This window comes from Pteronotus mesoamericanus, unplaced genomic scaffold, assembly GCF_021234165.1.
Source record: "Pteronotus mesoamericanus isolate MK-2021 breed Mesoamerican mustached bat unplaced genomic scaffold, CSHL_Meso_final contig_50, whole genome shotgun sequence".
Taxonomy (NCBI): domain Eukaryota; kingdom Metazoa; phylum Chordata; class Mammalia; order Chiroptera; family Mormoopidae; genus Pteronotus; species Pteronotus mesoamericanus.
In genome coordinates, this window is record NW_026555186.1 from 15,940,149 (window position 1) to 15,961,750 (window position 21,602).

At 54.5% G+C, this 21,602-nt stretch overlaps 1 protein-coding gene across 1 annotated transcript in view; it reads right to left on the reverse strand.

Annotated features, from left to right (window-relative positions):
* NKD2 (NKD inhibitor of WNT signaling pathway 2) overlaps positions 1-17,326 on the reverse strand; it is a 29,198-nt gene extending 11,872 nt beyond the window's left edge. Inside the window, exons 1-2 of the mRNA XM_054578648.1 lie at positions 17,170-17,326; positions 16,762-16,859 (exon numbers count right to left, since the gene is read on the reverse strand). Coding sequence (XP_054434623.1) covers positions 16,762-16,859; positions 17,170-17,326 — 255 coding nt within the window. The remainder of the gene's footprint in view (positions 1-16,761; positions 16,860-17,169) is intronic.
* Between the last annotated feature and the right edge of the window lie 4,276 nt (positions 17,327-21,602).

Here is a 21,602-nt window from a genome sequence, read left to right on the forward strand (position 1 = left end):
TGCAAACAGGCTTCTCAACGAGCTGCAGATGGTTTTAGTTTCTTTCTCTCAAAATTAAAACAGAGCTTCAAGATCTGAGAGGGGTGTTTCTAGAGTCTGCTCATCGGTAATCCTGGGTTAGGACTGTTTAATCAGGCTTTGTAATAACCAAATTTGGAACTTCCAGCTAGAAACTCAGTCATCTGGGATCAAAGGGTCTCCTAAAATAAACATGCATCTCCTCACGTGACAGCGATAACTTATGTCCTGTATGAAGTCTCTATCTTCTTCGTATCTCTCTCCCAGCTTTTCACAATTTTGCTCATTTTGGTAAGACAAAAGGTATTACACACCCCACTTAGCCTGGTCTGGAGATTTATTTGTTGGCACTCCCCCCGGCAAAACACCCTGACCCTGGAGAGGGTTCCCAAGGGCCCCACACTGGGACCTCGCTGGAGAATGCCTGCCAAGCCTGTGCTAAGAATGTCTGAGGACACATGCCATGGGGACTGGCACATCCACTGATGGCACACGGGGGTAGCAGTGTCCACTGATGACACATGCTACTAGGGATCCAGCCTGGTGGCCAGCTGACAGCGTGTCATCAATAGTTGACCAGAGATGGACCCAGGCCAACTGCTGGAGTAACTGCCCCATGAACATGTGCGGGGACAACACTGCCATCAGCAGAGGGTCCGTGAGGAGCTGGGTTTAACAATGTGGTGGCCAGGATTCTCCTTCTCCCACCCTTGGGAAGAGGGACTCATGGTACCCATATTAACTGACATGATTGGGAAGAGAAGCAGTAAGAGCCCCTGACCCCAAACCCCAGGCTTGTCACTGGGACCAGAATCCACATCCTCTCAGAGTCTCCACTAGAATCAGGTGTGGCTGAGGGAGCGCAGGCTTGCCCGGGCAGGGGACGAAAAGTTTCAGCACAGATACTAAATGTACGTGAACGTATACACATGTATATCTAGTCTATGAATACGTATCTACATGCGTGGGTAAGACAAACTATATACCCACACTATGTATGTATACAAACAAACACACCATCTTCACCCTTGATAACTGAGAAGTGACCCTAAAATATGCCAGAAAACCTCAGGGGTTTCTCATTCTCAGCATCCTGGAATTCTTGCTTTCAGCTTAACACTAAATGATACAGAATCACCTTGCTGCTGCTCAGCAGACCGCCTTTTCTCCTCCCAGTTGTGCTGCTACTGTTTTTGTCTTTAGAGCTAATGATTCCAAGTTTTGCAGAGAAAAGAAAATCAAGGGTGATCGATATTCCAAATGCAGCTGCTGTCCTCTGAGCAGACGGACTACAGGTCACAAAACTCACACAATAAAAACAAGACCCACATCTCCCAACCCCTGACCCTTCCTACTCTCAGCCACCCTCCTTCAGACGAGGTCCGTGCCACTGGGTTTCAACTGCAGAATTCACCTTCCCCCAACCTGGATTCTTCCACGGGAAAACCCACTGGACTTTTCTTTCATTAGCATGAAAGCCTCATGTTTCCTATTTTGAAGGAAGATTATTACAAAGCTGGAAAGGAACTGCGTGCAGTTAAAGTTTCTAACTTAGAAGGCACCACGTGTTACCTACTGTGCATGTCCGTGCCCTCAGCAGAGATGACCAGACTGGAAATGTGGAAGGGCTACTATCTGGTTACAGCACCAGGACCCTGGGCTGAGCTACTCTGAGAAAAGTAACGAGCATGTTTTCTTCTTTAGAAAGCACCTCTGCAGCGTCATGTGGAAACACACCCTGCACACGACAAAGTAATAACCTCAGCCTGGCTCTGTTGTTGTTGGCTGAGGCTCCGGAGATCAAAGGAAGGAGGCTGAGGCCCAAGGCACACCCCTCCCTCAGCTCTGGTATCTGGCAGCCACAGCAGCAGGATCTTAAAGGAGCAGAGACAAAACCTCAGCTACTTTTACAAACACCAACCAAAATCTACCCTTAAAGAAGTTTAGTTGAGACCCCACATGTGAAAAATAAAAGATGTTCAGAGGAAACCTGCACACATGTTTGGTATGACACAATCCTATCCTGAATCCAGGCTGTTGCAAGGTTTGGAAAGTTGGGGGCGGGGCACAGGATGAGCCCAAGTGCAGGACACTCACCCTGGCAGCCCTTCTGTGGGTTGTCCCCATCACTACAGGGCAGGAAAGACAGCCTGTCTTTGGATGAAGACAGATTTGGCACCATGATGTGTGAGGCCGGCCGGCCAGCTGCGGCCCCGTTGTCTGAACACTCAGAGCAGCAGCCTGGTCATGCAGTCCTTTGACTAACCCACGACTCGCCTGCTGGGGCTCTGAGCCCCCCAGGCAAACCATGGCTGATGTGGTCGATGTCCACTGCACCCTCCTGCTGACCCTGAAAGACCTCAAAGCAGGAACTGTGTTCCCTCTGTCCTCACATCCACAGGATGAGCAGATCCCTTCTCCACCTGGGCCACATTCTCTCCACGACAAGCCAGAAGCGGAACTAAGCGGGGTGGGGGTCCCTGAACACCAGGCGCAGGGCCTTCCAAGCAGTTTCCCCCTCAATGTGGCCAGAAGGTCAGCGCCACCCTGGGCTTCCGGGCCACTTGGACCGGACGCTGAACAGCACTGGACAGCCCCAGTGGAGGGGCCCGAGCCTGAGCCGGGCTGGTGCAGGTCCTCCTGACCACAGGCTGGAGACAGTAGGACCATTATGGTGTTCCAGCTGAGGGCTCCTGCTGGGCAGCTGCCAGCCCCTGGAGCCTTTCCCTGCTCACCTCAGGGACAAGGCAACCACGGTGTCACCACCTCAATACAAGGACCACAGATGTGGTTGATTCGTCACCCCAACCGCTCCCCACGCTCCCGGAGGAAGCAGAGCTGGCCGCTGCTGAAAATATATCTCAGGCCTCGGGGGAAGCCTCATGGGACAGTGTTAGCACCGCATTTCCCAAGGGATAGAGACAGTTTTGTTCTGAAGAAAACCTAAACGTCTTTAAACAAATCAATGGAAAGAAAGGGCAAGAGGCCCCCCTTCTCAGCTCCAGCCTTCTGTTCCAAAGCTGGGAAGATGGGGTCTGGGAACGCCAAGAATGCCAAGTTGGTGGGTGTGGGGCCCACATGCCACCTGTCCCTCTTCCAGCAGGAGCTGCTTGTCTTAGACAAAGTGTCCAGCCTCCCAGAGCTGCAGAAGTCTGGGCGGCAACCACAGTGACATTTAGCGCATTGAGAGTAGCTGCTTCTGGGAGGTGGTGGGATCAGGGTGTAGGTCATGGTTATTCTCTCTACTCCCTGTTTTCACAACAGTCCCCTGCACACACAGCCTCAGTGGCAAAGCCCAGGAAGCACTCTGTCCTATCTGCTCCCCAAGCCTGAAGATGCAGGGGTGGCTACCCCCACTTCTGTCAGACCTTTTGCCCACGCCATGCCCCCACATCCGTGGCCGCCTCCACCCTCACCTGGCTTCTCATGCACCCTTGCTTTAGTTCTCCAGGCACCCGAGGCACCAGGGGGCACCTGTCCTGTCCCCACTGTCTGGCTCCCACACAGTCTGTGAGCAGCACGGTGCCTGGAGCAGGCAGGGAAACCTGCTGGTCAGAGCACAGGCTGCGGGGGGCTGCCTGGGTTGGGTCCTGGATGCACGACTCCATGCCTTTGGGCAAATGGCCTCACCCCGCGGTTCCTTGATTTCCTCTCTGTGAAAGGGGAAACAACTATTAAGAAGGGTAACCAGTAATTGTGCTGAGTGCCGTGAACGCATCACACTCCTGGGTTAGTGAGCAAAGACCTGTGGGTGTCACCTCAGGTATGCCAGGTAAGCACAGAGCTTCAGGGGGTGGGAAGATGCTGAGAGGCTCAAACACTCGCCATGGAGGGTTGGACCATCCAGGTCTTTGGGCAAGAGGGAAGGATGTGCCAAAGGCCACTGGGATTGGTACAGCGCCTCTAGGGAGGTCCTTCTTGAGTGCCAGGATCAGGTAGGGTTTTTTGTTTTTGTTTTTTTGCAGAAGACAGGCTGTGCCTGGGCCTCACCTGACCCCGAGGTCATGTGAGAGACTATATTCAGAGGGTTGTCCACTTAAGACCTGGGATACATGAGGTTACAGGGAGGGCACAGCCTGGGGAGGGTCCTGCCACTGCTGACTACCCAGGACCAAGGCCGGCAGCCTCAGGTTAGCGAGCACTGATGGTAGGAGGGGCTCCCTGCTAGAATTAACCGCTCAGCCCTGGCCTACAGAGGCCTCTGCCACAGGAGCGCTCCAAAATCAAGCCCGCCAAGACACGTCAAGGGTTGTTAAAATAATCTCTGGTTTGAATTTTTGTATTAGAATATGCTGTTTTGTTTTTGTTTCTTGGGGGTATTTGCTCCTCTAGTTTTAGAGCTCAAAACTCATTATAATTTCCTTGGGAGACATTGCAGAACAAAAGGAAGTTCTTCTCCTCTGGCTGCCGAGGGCTGGCCGTCATCATGAGCAAATTCCAGCTGGCACAGCAGAGAGGATCGAACAGACCCAATTTATTTCATTCTGGCACAAAAAAGGCTGCCAGCAGTGCCTGCCACATATCCATTGACATGAAGGTGGGCGCGGAGCTCACAGGCCGGCTGTGATGTAGTGCACAGTGAGGCGGGTGGTGTCCCCGCAAGGTCCCGGGTCCATTACACTCAGGCCTCTCGATGGAGAGGCAGCCCAGCAAGGCACTCAGCCCAGAGAGGTGGTCAGCACGGAGAGACAGTCAGCCCAGAGAGGTGGTCAGCCCAGCAAGGCTGGCAAGTCCTCGGAGAGGCAGTCCTGACCAAAGCCAATGCTGCGTTTTCTTGTTTTGTTTCCAGGACTGCATGATGAACTCCGCCCAAAAGGACGACTGTTAACACGCTTGGTGAGATGTCCTGTTTGTGGGTGGGACTGTTCGCACCTCGTGTGCAAATTAAATGGCTGTTCCTCCTATTTAAGGAGAACGACCCCAATTGTCAGGCATTGTGTGGCAGCTTTGCCTGCTGTCCAGTTGGACGAATTAGACAGGACTGAGGCTGCGAAGGCCCTGCGGCCTCTCTGGTCACCAGGTCTGTAGGCACCAGCCCAGCAGCACGAAGAGAAGTGAGAGGGGAGGTGTGGAGGGTGCCAGGCAGAGGTCCTAAAAGGTTGCTGGAGAGAGACATGTGAGCAGACACCTGAAGGCAGAAGGCAGTGAGCTGAGCTGTGAGGGATGGGCTTCTTGGCAGAGGGGCAACATGTGCAAAGGCTCTGGGGCAGGACCAGCAAGGAGGCCAGAGCAGAGTGGACAGTCTCTGAGGAGGTGCAGGGGCCAGACACAGGGTGAGGGGTGCCAGCCTCCTGGGTTTTCACTCCGAGGAGGGGCTGCTATTGGCCGGCCTTATGTCTGAAACACCCACTTGGATTGCAGAGATGGAGGAGAGACGTGGAGGACTGGTTAGAGGGGAGGATGTGGGGAGCGGGGCACAGCAGAAGGGGAGGTGGTGGGAATGGCCAATTCTGAGAGGCCAAGTTGACGGGTTTCCTGAGGAATGGGACCTGGGTGTGACAGGCAGAGGATGAAGGACCACTTTGCGGAGATGGAGGAGCTGGCCAGTTACACTGTGTCCTGCCTTATTCACACAAGGTGCAGGCAGCTTCCTCCTACCTCGACTGCATTATGAAGAGGAAAGGTGCAAGGCGATAAGTCTCCTTAACATTCGGGGACACTACTGTGCATGGAGTGACAGGTAGCCTCTGTCAGCATCTGCCTGGTCAAGGGGGCTGCCTCAGTCTCAAGAGGATCCCTACGGCGCTTCTTCTCAAGCTGGATAATTCTATGTGCTTATATTGGTCCTAAGCTAATTAAAAGTTGTTCCAAATGTAGAGACAACCACGTTCACAATCCTGCTTCTGAGAGGTCCAGATGTGGAGCTGAGCTGGACCGCTGTGAGGGGCCCACCCTGCCAGCCGCCCTCCCTTCCAGGCCAGGCTACCAGGAAATCATAGAGCTGACCCAGATGGGGACCAAATGGCGATGTTCAGAGAGTGGCTAAAACAGAACTCGTCTTTACACCAGAGGTTTGTCCACATTCATGGTTTAGTGACTTTAGTTTTCCTGAGCACAGAGCTCAAATCTGGATACATTCTTAAATGAGCAAATGCTAAAATGGAGCAGCGTTAATTGTTGCTCAGTGTGGACATTGAAGGGGTGACCTCAGAATAAGGATTTAAAATTGAAACATTAAAGTGAAGGCCACACCCATGTGGACCGAAGAGCTTTGCCAAACAAAGTAGAAGATGGCAGGCCTTCTGACGTGACGTTTTCATGGGTCATGTACTGGGCTGAACCATACCCCCAAATCCATGACAACCCGGAACCTCAGAATGTATTTGAAAGTATTTGCAGATGTGATTAGTTAAGATGAGGTCATGCCGGCTTTAGGGTCAGTCCTGACCCAATAACTAGTGTCCTTGTAAGAGGACAGGGCACAGACACAGGCAGGAGGCCACATAAAAATGGAGGCAGAAACTGGAGCCATTTGGCTAGAAGCCCAGGGGAACCTGGAGCTCCCAGAAGTTGGAAGAGACAAGAAAGGACCCTCCTCAAGAGGCTGCAGAGAGCACAGCCCTGCCGACAGCTTGATTTCAGACTTCTGGCCTCTAGAACCACGAGAGAAAAAAATGGCTGTTGGTTTAGGCCACCCGGTTTGTGAAACTTTGTCACAGCAGCCCCAAGAAACCAACAGGGGTAGGTTCAGGCTGCATTTTCATTATTTAAAATATTTAACCCTAAGGTCCTCCAAGCATGTGCTTATACTGGTTGACTATCAAACCCAATAATTTATGAATGATCTACCATCTGACGTCGCTGCTGAGCACGTAACAAGACCATGGGTCTGTCTTCCTTCAGAAAGAATTACCCAAACAGTCCTGGTGGGATCTGGGGTGGTGTCTGCCCCAAACTTCTCCTGAGCATTTAGGGACCCCGCAGTCCTCTCAGCTTTAGGACACACATGTGGACATCTGTAACCCTGCAGGCCGGGAATGCTTGTCCTCCTCGGGGAGCAGGACCTCAAGAGTAGCAGATGTCCCTGCAGACCAGGAGGAGGGCAACACGCCCCAGATGGTCAGGGTCTGCTGGGCTTCCGGACAGGAAGAAAAGAGGAGGGGGAGAGAAGGAGGAGGAGCAGGGGGAGGGGCGGGGGAGGGGAGGAGGAGGGAGGGAGGAAGGGAGAAGAAGCGGGGAGGGGGAGGAGGAGAGCAGTGCCCAACTCCGGAGAAGAGAGTGGGGCAGGGGCAAGGTCGGCCTCTGCCTCTCGGTGAGCCAGGTCCAGCAGGCAGACAGACCAGCCAGGGCTTCCCTGAGAAACTCCAGCCCCAGCCCCAGGCCCTCGCAGAGGTTCTTTATGTCTGTTGCAGGAAAAGGAAATGAGTGCTCAAAGAGGGAGGAGCGTTTCAATGCTTTTGCTTCTCCAGATGAGAACAGGGAAACACTTTCTTACAAGAGCTAAAGTGGGGATAGTTGAACCACAGAAAAATATCCACCCTTCCTTCTTCCAACCAAAACAACCCGAAGGAGTTACAGGAATTGGCTCTGGAAACAGGAAACAGAAAATGCAGCTCACAGTTCCCCTCCCCAGACCGACCTCCCCTGGAACCCTTCTGGGGGACCTACGGGTGGCCGCAGGGGTTGCTCATGGAGGAGCAGCGATGCCCCGAGATCGCCCCAAAGCCAGGGTGCAGGCGACCCCCTGGCAGGGACATGAGTAGCCCCAGCCCTAGGAGGCACCAGTCTGCAACAGGTTGGAGGAAGAGGCCCCGACACACCTTGGGTCTGCTCTCCCAAATGACAGGTTCCAGGTCAGGGGACAGCAGAGCCAAGAAAACTCTCTTACAATGGGGTGAGCAATGCAGAGAGACTTCCTCAGGATGAACAAGCAGCATTTCCAGCCCTGAGTATCTGGCGGGCTCAGGAAACATGAGGGGGCCATAGAGGGTGCTGAGGATGGGGATGTGGAGTTAGGGTACAGCAAAAAGATTCAGTTTAGAAAATAAAACGACAGAAAAAGGTGCCCAGGGACTGAGGCTGAGAGCAGGCTGCGTCCTCCGGCTGGGATGGACTGCTTCCTTCCACTCATCATGGTGGACAGTCCAGCCGCCTGAGGCGGCAAGCTTGTGGCCTGTTAGTGGCTGAATTGTGCCCCACCCCACATTCATATGTTTAAGTCCTGCCCCCAGAGCCTGTGGATGTGACCTTACATGGGGTGACATCATTGCTGATGTTATCAGTAACATTAGGGTGGAGCCTAATCCAATACACCCTGTATCCTGACAAAAAGATCATCACAGGGAGAGGAAGACACACAGAGGAATGACCCTGTGAAGACGTGGAGAGGGGACAGTCTACAGTCCCAGGAAAGAAGACTCGGGAGAAATCACCTTGATCCCAGACTTCTGGTCTCCAGGACAGAGAGAGAATAAAACCCTGTGGCTTAAGCCGTCCCATCTGTGGTGCCGGTTACAGCTGTCTCAGGAAACCCACTCCTGGACGGAAACGCACACCAAGGCCACCCTCTCCCCGTGCGGGGCTGAGGGGCACCTTCAATTCTCCTCATACCAGGTGGGTTTTCTGCTGTGACACTGTCAGCTTCTCACTCCCCACGTGTGGAATCATCAAAGAAGTGCCTTGCTGGGTGGAACACCAGGGGCCAGGAGGATGTGCCCATGTGAGGCAGGGAGCAGACCCTGCCTGTACACTTCTCTGCTCTCCCGGAGGCTCAGCACCAACCCGGCAGCACAAAGGGTATTTTGCCTCCCCAGTCTCCTCACAAGCAAAGGGGATGAAACTACAGCGGGTGCAGGCCAGGTGGCCAGGACAACCCGGTGAGACTGTGAAGGCAACTCGCATGGCCCAGGAGAGAGGCCTGGGGCAGGGTGTGTGGCAGGCTGCCCCCCTGAACAGCCCTTTGCCTGCGGTTCCCCACAGAGAGCAGCTCTGCAGGGGCCTGGGGTCTGTCCCCAGCTGGACCTGCCTACAGGCTGCCTCGGGCCTCAGAGGCTGCCCTGAGAATTTCCGTGGACAACACAGGCCTTTCCTCCCAAATCTAGACTTTCCGAGGTAGGTGTATACCAGGGAGAGGTTCCACTTCACACCTGTAGGAACAGCTGAGGGTGATGACATCACAGCGACTCCGCCAGTGGCTTTCCTCATATCCTGCCTGTTGGACAACTCAGTTCAGGAGATGAAATGCCCAGGTCAGACCCGAACCGCTGCTTCCGTAAACCAAGCCTCTGCTAGCTCAAAGATGGTGGTGGCCTAGGCTTCCTTTCTTGGGAAGAGTAGAGTCAGAGCCGCATGACCCATGTCCTCCACGCCTGCTCAGTGCACCTGCCCACACAGCACGACACTCTTTCACAAGGAGGACGATCCCGCGTATATAGCTCACCGGTCCTGGTGCAAATGCACAGCCTCATGCCCTCCAGTCCAGAAGCACTTGGTGCCAGAGCTCAAGAGGGTCAGGCAGGGGGCCTGACATGGGTGTTTACTGACCCCATGTGGGCTGCTGTCCAACAGCCATCCTCGCAGCCCACCCGTGGCAGAGGATGCAGAGCCGCCCAGCAGTGCCAGAGCCAGACTCTTCACATCGGTCACTTCCTCTTTCCTCACAGGACTCCAAGCAGAAACATGTGGCCTGTGAGCCATGGACAAGCTGTGACCTCAAGACACGAAGATGAGCAGCAGCACCAGGCCTGGAGGTGGGTGTGGTGGCACTGAGTCACCACACAGGCCACCTCTCTGAACGACCACATAAGGGAAATCTCGGGTGGGCGAGCTCACCACATTTTAAGATGACCATGTGCCAGGGTTCCCAGTTGTTATCTGTGAGGCTAATTCTTCAACAACCTGTTGGGGCTGCCTGGGTGGGTGCCCCTTGGCCATACAGACAGGGTGAAGGACGGGGGACATGGGCCTTGACCTCTCATCTCCTGAGGAGAAAAACGACCAAACCCCCGACCCTAGACTAGAGAGACAGGCTGGAGAGTGGTAGGGCAGTGCCACCCAGTTCCCACCCCCAGCGAAGGTCTGTGGCCTGGCATAGCCAGGGATGCGCTGCCCCATTCCAGCAAGGTCAGGACGAGTACTGGCCCCGCCCAGGTGACATCAGGTGAAGGAGAATTGGGTGTTGTTTAAAAGAAAGACGATACTAAGAATCCCGAAACACCAATTCAAAAGAACTTATGCACACCAATGTTCACAGCAGCATATTTACAATAGCCAAGTGCTGGAAACAGCCTAAGTGCCCACCAGTAGATAAGTGGATCAGAAACTCTGGTACATTTACACAGTGGAATACTACACAACAGAAAGAAAAAAGGAGCTCCTATCCTTCGCGACAGCATGGATGGAACTGGAGTGCATTATGCTAAGTGAAATAAGCCAGACGGTGAAAGACAAATCCCGTATGATCTCACCTATAAGGGGAATCTAATGAACAAAATAAACTAACAAGCAAAACAGAACCAGAGGCATGGAAACAAGGAACAGTCTGACAGCTGTACGAGGGGAGGGAGGAGGACGATAAGAGTGGAAAGAAGGGGAAGGGACTGGTCAAGGAACATGTATGAATAACCCATGGACAAGGACAGCAGGGCGGGGACTGACTGTGGGGGCGGGGAGTAGACTGGGGGTAGGAGGGCAAAGGGGGAAAAATTGGGACAACTGTAATAGAATAACAATAAAAAACTTTTTAAAACAAGATGATTCTAAAATGCAGAGTTCATCGGTCACTTTGCTGCTCAAATAAATGAGAGATTAGTCTGTTCTTTGCCAGCACAGCAGGGTCACAGTGCTTAAGATGATCATTCGGGAGGCTAGGTGTCCTGAGTGCACAGTGGGGTCGTGGTGCCCAGGACAGAGCATTCGCTGTTAGCCTGTGTTCATCACCCAGAGCTCACCTCAGACCCTGCAGTGTTAAGGGTCAGAAGGACTATGCTCGCCTCCCACCAGGGGTCTGTCCAGCTCACACAGATTTCTGAGCCAGAGCTAGGGCCAGGAGCTGCCTTCTGGTCACCCCCATGGCTCTGGGGCTTCCCTGCACAGCTGCACTGGCCTGCACCAGCAGCAGCTCTCCATCCACACTCAGGAGTTTACGCGTCTTCAACTGCATCCTCACCCACTTGGAGAGTCAGCAGTTTGGCCAGATACCTACCAGGGCTGAGCGCTGACTTCTGAAGACTGCAAAGTAGCATAGATTTTTAAAGAAAAGATAGGATGTAAGCTCTTCAACAGCGAACACCCTCAAAGTTATTCAAACAACTTAGCCACAGTAGAAATGTAGGAGGAATAAGTGACAGGAGTGACTTGAATGCAGCACAGTGTCTAATCATCACCTCCCTGATGAGGGCAGTGTGACTTGGGGTCTGTTCTTTTCCTTTTGGGCAGCTGAAATGTCAGCTTCTTCAGCAGCCATGTGGACTGTCTGTGCCCGAGGGAGCTGCCACAGAGATCTCCTGCAGTCTACAGGCTCCTTTACTCTGTCCGTGAAATCCTCTGACTCCAAACTGCAGTGATGCTCCTTGTACTTCCCGAATTCTCCACCTAAGCCCTGGCCTTGACTGTGCGTGGGGCCCCGAGTGTACCTATGGACATAGAGGGTCAATGTTCTCTGAAGCCACTCCCCTGGGAGAATACCCCTTCACATGCCTACGTGCAGGCCGGTAGCACATGCTGCATCTCCATCAGCTTTCTGGAAGCTTCTCTCAAAACCAGCATCTCAGGGGAAGTGCCTCTGCTGACCACTGTCCCAGCACGGGGGAGAGGCTCTGCAGCTGGCCTCTGACCCCACTGTGGCCATCACAGATCTGCTGGCCTAGCTCCAAGGCCGGGGTCCCAGCTCAGCCTTGCCTTGTGGACATCAGAGTCCTTAACACACAACACGAGGGTGCCCATACCTGAGCTATTGAGAAGCGGGCACACACACTGACCCTTGGTGGCTGAATTGCCATCCACAGCAGCCCTGCCATGGGCACCAGGTTGGGGCAGGTGCATGGCATCCAGCCATCCATATGGCCCTCACCCCCTCCTGGGTGTCTGATGCTGTTGGCTGCATGCCCACAGATGACGCCAGCGCCTCCTGCAATCCCCGCCGACAGGGGGGACAGCCGGGTCAGTACGGTGGATCCCCTCCCCTCTGACAGTCCTGACTTCAGACAGCACCTGTCCACATCTCCAGGCGAGGAAAGAAGGCAACTTCAGCTATTTACTCCAGAAACACACTCAGAGCAGCAAGCTCCCTCACAATCCCATCACCCCTTCCCAGGAAGTGTTTCCCACAGAGTGGCCTGGTGGCTCCTCAGGTATGAATTAGTTGGGACCACTTGGCTCATCCTTAGGTAGGATAGCATACAGGAGGGCCATTTGCAACTTCAGAAGCAAGGATGGGCGTGAGGGGCTGATGCAGCTGGCCCTGGGGAGAGGCCCCTGGTGCTTGGTGAGGACTGTTGTCCGTGCCCTGACAACCATGTGAGCCTTCAGGCTCCTATGCATATCTGTACTGGCCTCGCCACACAGCGGGGCCACGTCTGAGGGCAGAGACATGGCCGCTGGTATTGAAAGTTCCCACAATGGATGCCAAAAGAAAGTGAAGAGCTCCCAGGCCTGGTGCCCAGACACCCCACAAAGGCTAGCACTCTGTGAGGTTAGTGCCCAGAGCACAGGTCATAGAACTCTGAAGGTCATCCCGAGGAGCTGCACTGCGGCCGGAGGACCTGCCACCTGTCTCACCGAAAGTGTCCTTTCTTGAGGCCTGTGGCCAGATAGCCAGGGAGGAGCCATGGCATCCGCACCTCCTCGTGCCTCTTGGGTGTCTTCTGCAAACATGTGCTTTACGCTCCGACTCGCACCACAGCCCTCTGTGTTGATTGCAGATGGGGTGGTGTCCAGACTTTGTACAAAGCCAAGGGAATTTCCCAGGGATTTCAACCAGAAGCCGCAGAGTTAACATCTCAACCACTCTTAACTAAGATCTGTAAATCCTGCTGCTGCTGTGTGCTCTGGTAGTATGGTGGATAGGTGGGTAGGTGGGCAGGTGAGCACTGGCTCCTGGGCTGCCAGGCAAGCGGGATGGAGCAGCCCTGCTCCACCACAGCGGGACGAAAGCCTGCTGCCAGGACAAGAGGGGTCCAATGTCCTGGTGACTGGCTCCAGGGAACTCTAGGTAGAAGGCATCAAACCATGCCATGGGGCTGAGCCCCCAGACCCCAAAAGCAGTGCGAGGCCAGCTGTAGACAAGACCACACGCAGGGCACATGGAGTTTGCTGGAAGCCAGAGGCTTGTCCGGAGGGGAGTCTCTCTCTGGGGTTGCAGGGCTCGCCCTCTCCAGTCCTTGCAAGGCTGCCTCCATTGGGAACACGTGCCAAATGTCAGCGCACACAAAACTGCCACGTGCCCATGTGTGGAACCCGTGTGTAGGTCCTTAAAGCTGGGATCCACCCGAGACAGAACGTATGGGCAGAGCCCCTCCCGGCTGCCTGTCACAAAGCCTTGGGAGCTGAGAAGCTACATCCTTCAAGGACAGCTAAGAGTCCCACCACGCAGCAGGCCTCAGCCAAGGCCCTAGTGGCCTCCTGGATTCCTGCACTTCTGTTTCACATCTCAGTTAACATGCCACCTCCAAAGTTGCCAAAACATCCCTTTCTTAGGCTTACTTAATGGAAATCTGCGTTTTATCCACAACAAAATTTCAATGGTTAGCCGTGATTCTTATCTTCTGAACTTCCCCTGCCAGCTTCAGGGAGCGCTGGAGGACTTGCAGAGACGCAGACAGATGGTGAGTGACTGTGTGCAGGGAAGGGAAGGGCATGTTTGCAGGACAGGGACGACCATGTCTCCACAGAGCCTCACCAGGATTCCTGCTGTTCCGTGGCTGGCCCCACCTGTAACCATGACCCCCGCTGCTCTGCGGCTGGCTCCACCTTCAGAAACAGCACTGCCAAGTGCTGCTGGTGCTACTGCCTGTCACTTCTCATAACTTTAACACATGCATGACCTCAGTTACTCCACTCCTTAGATTCCCTGTGCTGCGCTTGCCAACATCCCACAGCACCCTGGCACAGGCCTGGCCCTTCAGGGGCACTCAGCAATGAACTGATGCAGGTCCTGCCATGAGAAGACGGCAGCATTTCTCAGAATCAACAAGGGACACTGTTTTAGGCTGTGAAATAGGGAGCGCACCTGCCTGGAAAATGCTAATATTTATAAGAATTTTTTTAGCTGTGCACTAAGTAGATACCAGGAGCCAGCCTAGCTCACTAACAATTAACAGGCAAAACGAACTTCATTTCCTTTATTTTGGTGGGTGGGGGAGGGCAGGTGATATTTAGATGCACTTTATGATCATGTGGTCATTTGCCAGTTCTTGAGCAACATGGTGCACCAGGGCTGACCTGCACGGACACACAGGGCGAACTTCAGGGAAAGGAGGAGTGTGTCAGACTCACTGGGTGCGCGGCCTGATCCAGGGTGGCTTTCCTTGGGGGTATCACCTGGGAGGGCAGAGATGAAGGATGGAGTTCTGGGCACCACACAAAGAAAAGGGCACAGGACACGGCTGGAAACAGGAGATTTGTAGAACGTGACACCCAAATGCCCCCCAATTGAGCAAGTTCTAGGCACAGAACCAGGAGCAGGGATGGTTAGGCGCAGTTCGCACTGAACCTGAGCTGGAGCCACCTTAGTGTATGCCCAGTTTTGCCTGGTAAGCAAGGGAGCAGTGACATGGCGGTGGTGAGGGTACCTGTGCATCTGTGGCAGGGTGTGCCTGGCCGAGGAGGTCTAAACTTCAGGCTGGTGTTTGGCCAGGGGCTTGCAGCAGCATGGCCAAATGAGGAAAATGTAGAAAAAGCAGAACCATTGTCTTCAAGCTAAAATGTATTTAATTTAAAGGACCATCTTCTATTCTGAGATTTTCCTCTTTCTACATCTAGGTGTTAAAAGGAACTTTCTTTCATGAAATGAGCCGGTCTCAATCCATTGAGGCTGCTACAACAAATACCACAGACTGGGTGACTTATAAATAACAGGCATTTATTTCCCATAGTCCTGGAGGCTGGATGTCCAAGATCAAGGTGTTGGCAGGTTCAGTATCTGCTGAGAGCCCTATTCTGATTCAGATTTAGCACTATCCTGCTATGTCCTCATATGGTAGATGTGACAGGGAGCTCTCTGGGGCAGTAACCCATCAGGGCTCCACCTTGGTGACCTACTCACCTCCCTGTTGCTTCACCTACTAACACCATCAACTTGGGGGTTAGATTTCAACATATGAACTTGAGGGGAGACACAAACTTTCAGACCATAGCAGAGGACAAAATGAAAAGAGAACAACCCAAGCCAACTCCCACACCATTCTTTCAAAATATGTCCCGGAAGTATGGGGTCCATCAGCCAGTTCCAACCCCAGCTCTGACAATCTCACAGTGACACCAGAGTGTTTTCATTTTCATTTTCAGGAATGTGCTCCCAGTGAGTCCCTCAGCCCAGAAGAAGCACCGCTTGGTGCTGCTGGAACTGCCCTCTTTATTGCCGCGCCTTCTGAACAAATGAGAACAAGCACCCAGAGAGTCCTAAGGGCTGAGCGAACACTGCCAGGTCCCGTCTGCCCATGCCCCCAGGAAGGAGGGCCCCAGGCAGTACAGCTGGTCAAACCATGCCCAGCCTAAACCCTTGACCATGAAGCTAATGCCTGCACAGCTTCCTGCGTGCCCAATTTATATGCCACACACAGGAGAACCAAGCTAAGAGGCACCATCCCGTTATCAACACCGCCATCTCTCTTGGAGGGAGAGAGACGGGCCTGGGCTGCTCCCTGGGTACCCACCCTTATCCTCGGTACCAAGAAGCACAGGTCCATCTAACATTATCATCTGACATTACTATGATGTACCCAGAAGATTCCTTAAAATGTATTTCCTACTTTCACAGGTGTAAGCTTAAACCACCATTTCCAGAAAGCAGGAACTCTAACTCCATTATGGGTTTGATTTGGGAGCAAATCTGAGCCATTTCCAGGGTGAGCTGCAGTGTTTCCAAATACACTCAGAACTTTTCATTTGTCAACTGGCAGGAAGAATGTTGTTCCAAAAACAGAGATGACTTCCCTTGAGCAGTGGAACAGGGTGTTGGGGGGGCAAGCAGTGGGGGAGGAGGGGTCTTGGCCATCTGCTGTGGCCATTTACACAGGTCCAGTTCACACTAATGCTCATCTAACGTTCACTTTCTCCTGCTTGGCAAACATGTGCAGGTCTAGTTTACCCACGGCCCCTTTGATGCTCCCCCACAACCCTCAAGCTGGCAGTTCTCTGCTTCTGGATGCAACATCATCCATATCCACCTGAGCAGGACCCCGGGAGCCCCTGGCAGCCCCTGCAGTCGGGTGCCCCACTCCCCTCCCCAGTCCTTAAGGAGTCTGGCTTTCCCATGAACCTCCCTGTGGACCAGTGGTCATCCACCCTGCAGAAAGGAGGCCTCTAATTCTGGCCATCTTTGCTGTGTAAGCGACCGATCCTAAAGCAAATCATTGCCCCTTCCGAAGCCTCCAGCCTGAGATATTGAGGGCTCACCCTCGGGACGCCCACCCAGCCTGGCCTGTGGAGGCTGGGACGGACAGGTTCTCTCCGCCCAGCTGGCATCTCTCCCGCCCCGCCATCTCAGCCTACGCCTTCTAGGTCTGGGTCAAGCGAGGGGCACAACTCTGGTATCCCCTGGCCCTGTCGGGCGGAGCCCCCTCACCCCCATCCCGCCACGCCTACCTGCTTGTCCCGCGCGCGGTGCTCCATGCCGCCGCGCCGCTCCGCCTCCACCATGCCTTTGCGGCCACTTGAGTACGAAGACACCACGAAGCTGTCCCCTGCGGCCCGGCGAGAGGAAGCGCGGGAACCGGGCACCAAGGAGGGAAGGAGACGCGCGGTGAGCCCCGTGGGCGCTGCGCCTCCTCAAAGGTGTTCCGCCGCCAGGCGCGCCCACCCCATCTCCGTGAGGCCTGGGGCTCAGGGCTCCAGCTGGGGAGCCGGGGCCGGGGGCGGGGGTGGGATGGGGGCCTACGCGCTCCCGGAGTCCCCGGGGCAACCTCCCCCCACCCGATGGCACGAGGACAGAACGCACGTCTCGCTCTGGGCTCGGGGTCCCGGCTGGGTCGCCGCCCCACCCGGCCCGCTCACCTTCAGGGCTCTCTCTCCGCTTGAAGGCTGCAGCGGCTGCGGCGCGCCAGAGGGAGGGCGCGGGAGAGGGAAGGGTCAGTGAGTGGCCGGCGCCCGCCCCGCCCGCCCGCCCGCCCCGGGCCCGCGTCTCACCGTGCTTGGACTGAAATTTCCCCATCCTGCCCCAGCCCCCGGCTGCCGCCCGCGCTCCGGGGCGCGCGCTCAGGTGCGGGTCTGGGGTCCAGTGCCCGGGCTGGGCGTGCGCGGGGGCCGCATGGACCGGGCGCCTGGCCTCCGCGCCAAGTCGTGTAGCGGGGTTCCGGCGGCCAGTGCAGCCGGGACGCTGGGGAGGGAGAGTGAGTGAGCAGGCGGGCGGGCTCGGCGACCGCAGCTACAGAAGCGGCTCGGTTCCCTCTGAGCGCGCACGCCCGCGCTCGGGCTTTAACGTCGGCCCCCGCAGCGCCCCCCGCGGCCACCGTCCGCAGCGCACCGCCCCCCGGACCTCGACCCCCACCCACATCCAGGCCCCAAGCCGCCTGGTCTGGGCCGGGCCTTGATGGGGCGTGTGCGAATTTCGGGACTTGGCAGGGAAGGTGTCCGTCAGCGACGAGGACCCTGGACAAGGCGCCTCTGACGAGGCTGCAGGGACCCTTCGGTTCTGTGCCGACCTTTTTGGGGAAAGCCTCCGACTAGGCCATCCTAGGTCATGGGGCCCCCAATTCTAGAAGAGCAGAGAGTCCCTCCTTTCACAGGATAGGATCCCGGGGCACTGCCCAGGACTTTGGAAACCCAACCTGCATCCTTGTGGCTGATGATGTGGTGGGTGGGGAAGTAAGCTTGGGTAGGAGGAGGATTCAGAGGACAGGAGGCCCACGGCGGGGGCGGGACCTTGGAAAGAAGGCGAAGAGGGGCAGATTTCTCCACAGGACCAACTCTCAGCCTTGGCCTAGCTGGTATGGACCAGCTGACTTCTTTCCAGAGGTCCAGCTCCAGCCTCTTTCTGCCCCACAGTACTCCAGGGCAGGAGAAGACTAGCATTGGGCTGTGGGCTGGATACACCGTGACTTCCCCCCTCAACTTTGGCCTTGGCGGGAGCAGGGCCTTTCCCAGATGCCTGCGCAATGGGGAAGCACGACAGCCACCTCTGGAAGCCCTGGGCCTGGCCACCTGTGCTCAACCCCCTCTACATGAGGGATAGGCTGCCAGCCCACCTTTCCCCTCCTTCAGCACCCTCTCTGTTCCTTCCTCTGTATCCTCTACCCTGTGGGGACCCCCTCGCCCTCTTCTGTATATTCCTCTGGAGAAACCACCCTTTCTCACCTACTCCCTGGGTCCCAGCTTGCCACGTCTGCTCAACTTCCCCCCTTGCCGCCCCTCAACTTCCCTTGCCCACCAAGCACCTGTATCTCCCACAGTGGTTTCAACTCAGCAGGTGCTGTAACTGTGGGGTCGCTCCCACGTCTCCAGTCATGGATGACCCCACCATAGCCTGGTGCCCACTCCAAACCCTGGAGGCGGACGACCACAGTGAGGTTACTTATCTGCCCAGGTGCCCATCTTCTTTTCCTTGATGGAGCTGGGCCTCCCCAGCTCAGCTGGGCAGCTCGCCCCCACCGCCCCTGGACGCTCCCTACCTCTTGCCCCTGGGATAACAGGCATGGAAGAGCCAATGTCCAGCCAAGCCCAGGGGATGATTCACATGTGTCTTGTCCAATTCTCAGGCCATCAGGGGGCAGATGCTGTCATTATCCACTTTACAGTGGCCCAAAGCTCCATGTGATTCCTCAGGCACACAGATGGTCAATGACAAAACCAGAGTCCTGCCCTTGACCCCAGTAGACCCCTGGGGTGACCTGGAACCAAGCCGCACACAGGGGTGTGAATGCAGGGCATGTGAACTATGCAGTGGCACACTCACCTGTGAGCCATTCCCACCAGCCCTCCTGCAGGACCCTGGTTGGAGGTACGGCCACAGAGTGGGCCATTTCATGCAAGCAGACACTCTAGCACCAGAGGGCAGGGACCTCTGCTGGGTCTGCACCTGGGCCAGGCTCTTGCCCTGAAGATGGGCCTCTTCCAGCTCCAAGACCTGGGTCCAGGACCCCTCTCTCTAGGCAACCCCCCCAGATCCTTCTAGCCCCTTTCTCTGTCTCTCACAAACCTATACAGACCTTTAACCCTCAATTTAGAACGTAATGGTTTGTCATCTTCAGTGGTTTCATTTGACCCATTAACGTGTTTGTGACAATAGTAATAATACTATTGTAGGTTATGCAAAGTAACAGCTTAGAGACTGAAGCCCTTCCAAATGCCTTATGTTTCTAACCATCACCCTGTACCAACTCGAGGATGGGCGTGCAACCCATGTGCAGATACAGTCCTGTATGGAGTCCTGCGATGATGCTCACAGATGCTGGGAAGCCTGCCACCGCACACTGTCACGGGGGAGGTTGGCTGGGATATCTGGCCAGGTGTGTTGGCAGGCACCGTTGAGTCTCATTCCTAAGGCTCTGCTCTTTGTTAAATGCGATGGCTTGAGGACTGGAAAGGGCCAGGATGGTGCATGAGTGTCCCTGGAACCAATCTGCACTCCGTCGTGCTCCCTAGGCTGGCCTGCCCTGGGCTGGCAAGTGTCTGGGGTCATATCTACCTTGTCACACAGAGCTATGCAGCAGAAAGTTCTCATGTGTTCCATGTTGACCTGGATTATCTGGAAAAGATTTTAAATGTGTTCTTTATCAGCTTTATAGGTATGTAATTCATATACTCTCTAATTTACCCATTTAAAGTGTATAATTCAAGGGTTTTTAGTGTCTTTGTAGATTTGTGCAACCATCAATAGTCAATTTTAGAACACTCGCATTGCCTCACCCCTAATCTTCCTGTCAACCCCAGCCCCAGGGAGCCACGGTCTGTCCCCTGTCTCTATGGATTTCCCTGTTTGGGACATTTTGTGTGAATGGAATCATGAGATGTGTGGCCTTTTGTGTCTGGCTTCTTTCACTGAGTGTAGTATTTCCAAGGTTCCTCCATGATGTGGCACGTGTCAGAATGCCCTTCCTTCTCATGGCTGCATAAAATCCAGCGTATGGACAGACCTTGCTTCATTTATCTGTCCATCTGCTGATGGACATCTGGGTTACTTCCACGTTTTGGCTCCTGTGAACAGAGCTGCACAAGCTGTTTGTGCACAAGCTTTGTGTGGATACAATTCCATCTCTTTTAGGTATGATATGGGGAGGGAACTTGCTGGGTCACATGGTAGCTCCCTGTTTAACTCTGTGAGGGACCACCTCTCTGTGGGCCCAAGTGTTTTCCACAGCGGCAGCCTTACTTCACAAACCCACCACCATGTGGCAGGGCCCTATTTCTCTACATCTTCTCAGACACTTGTTACTGACTTTTTAAATTTTGGACATCCTGGTGGGTGGGATGTGGTGTCTCACTTGTTTGATTTGCATTTCTCTAATGGCTAATGATGTCAGGTATCTTTTCGTGTGTTTACCAGCCTTTTGTTGAGATGTAAAGTTCTTTATGTATTATGGGCACAAGTTTCTCATCACATGTGTATATACGATTTGCAAATATATTTTCCTATTCAGTGGGTTGTCTTTTCACTTTCTTGATGGTGTCCTTTGAAGTACAGAAGTTTTCAGTTTTGAGGTTCAATGTATCTGTTTTATCTTTTGTTTTTCCTGCTTCAGGTGGCATACCTCTGAATTCTTTCAGTCTTAATATTCGACTTTCTGCCCACATGGCTGCAGCCAGGAAGCAGGGCACAGCCAGTCTTTCCAGGAACTCCCAGAGCGCTGGCAATTTCGTGACTACAAGAAACTCAGCTCACTTGCTAAGCCCCCAAAAGGGTCATGTAATAGAGCCACAGATGGGAGGAGATGGGACTAACTTTGGGCGACTGGGCAAGCAACCCACCCACCAAGACACTTTGGAGGTCTCTTAGCCAGATGACTACAGACTTCTTCTTCAGGTGTAGACATGACCACACAGCTCCAGGGGGGCCCGTTCACACCTAGAAACTGGAGAAGAAGCAAGGACGGCCCACCAGCTTTTGCGAGGAGGGTCCTGTGGAAGAGCCTGTGTGCAGGACAGGAAGGTGGGGCAGAGGAGGCCATCCTGGTCAATGCCCACGCTTGTGTCTGGGGGGAGGATGGACTGATGCAGACAATTCCTGGGAAGGCCTGAAGGCAGCTAACAGGGCTGGCCCAGCCCACAAGCTTTACTTACTGCTCCTGTGTCCTGGTCACTCTCTGCCTGCTGGTGCCACCACCTCGGCCAGCGACCTCCATCTGCTCCTTGGAAAGTTGTCCAGGACACCAAGGGGTCTGTTTCTTGTCCTCACAGCTGCTCCATCTGCCTGAGGCCCAGACCTGTCCTGAGCCTCATGCTGACTTTTGGGAAAGAGCATCAGCTTTGTTCTCATCTGGGTACCCCAATCA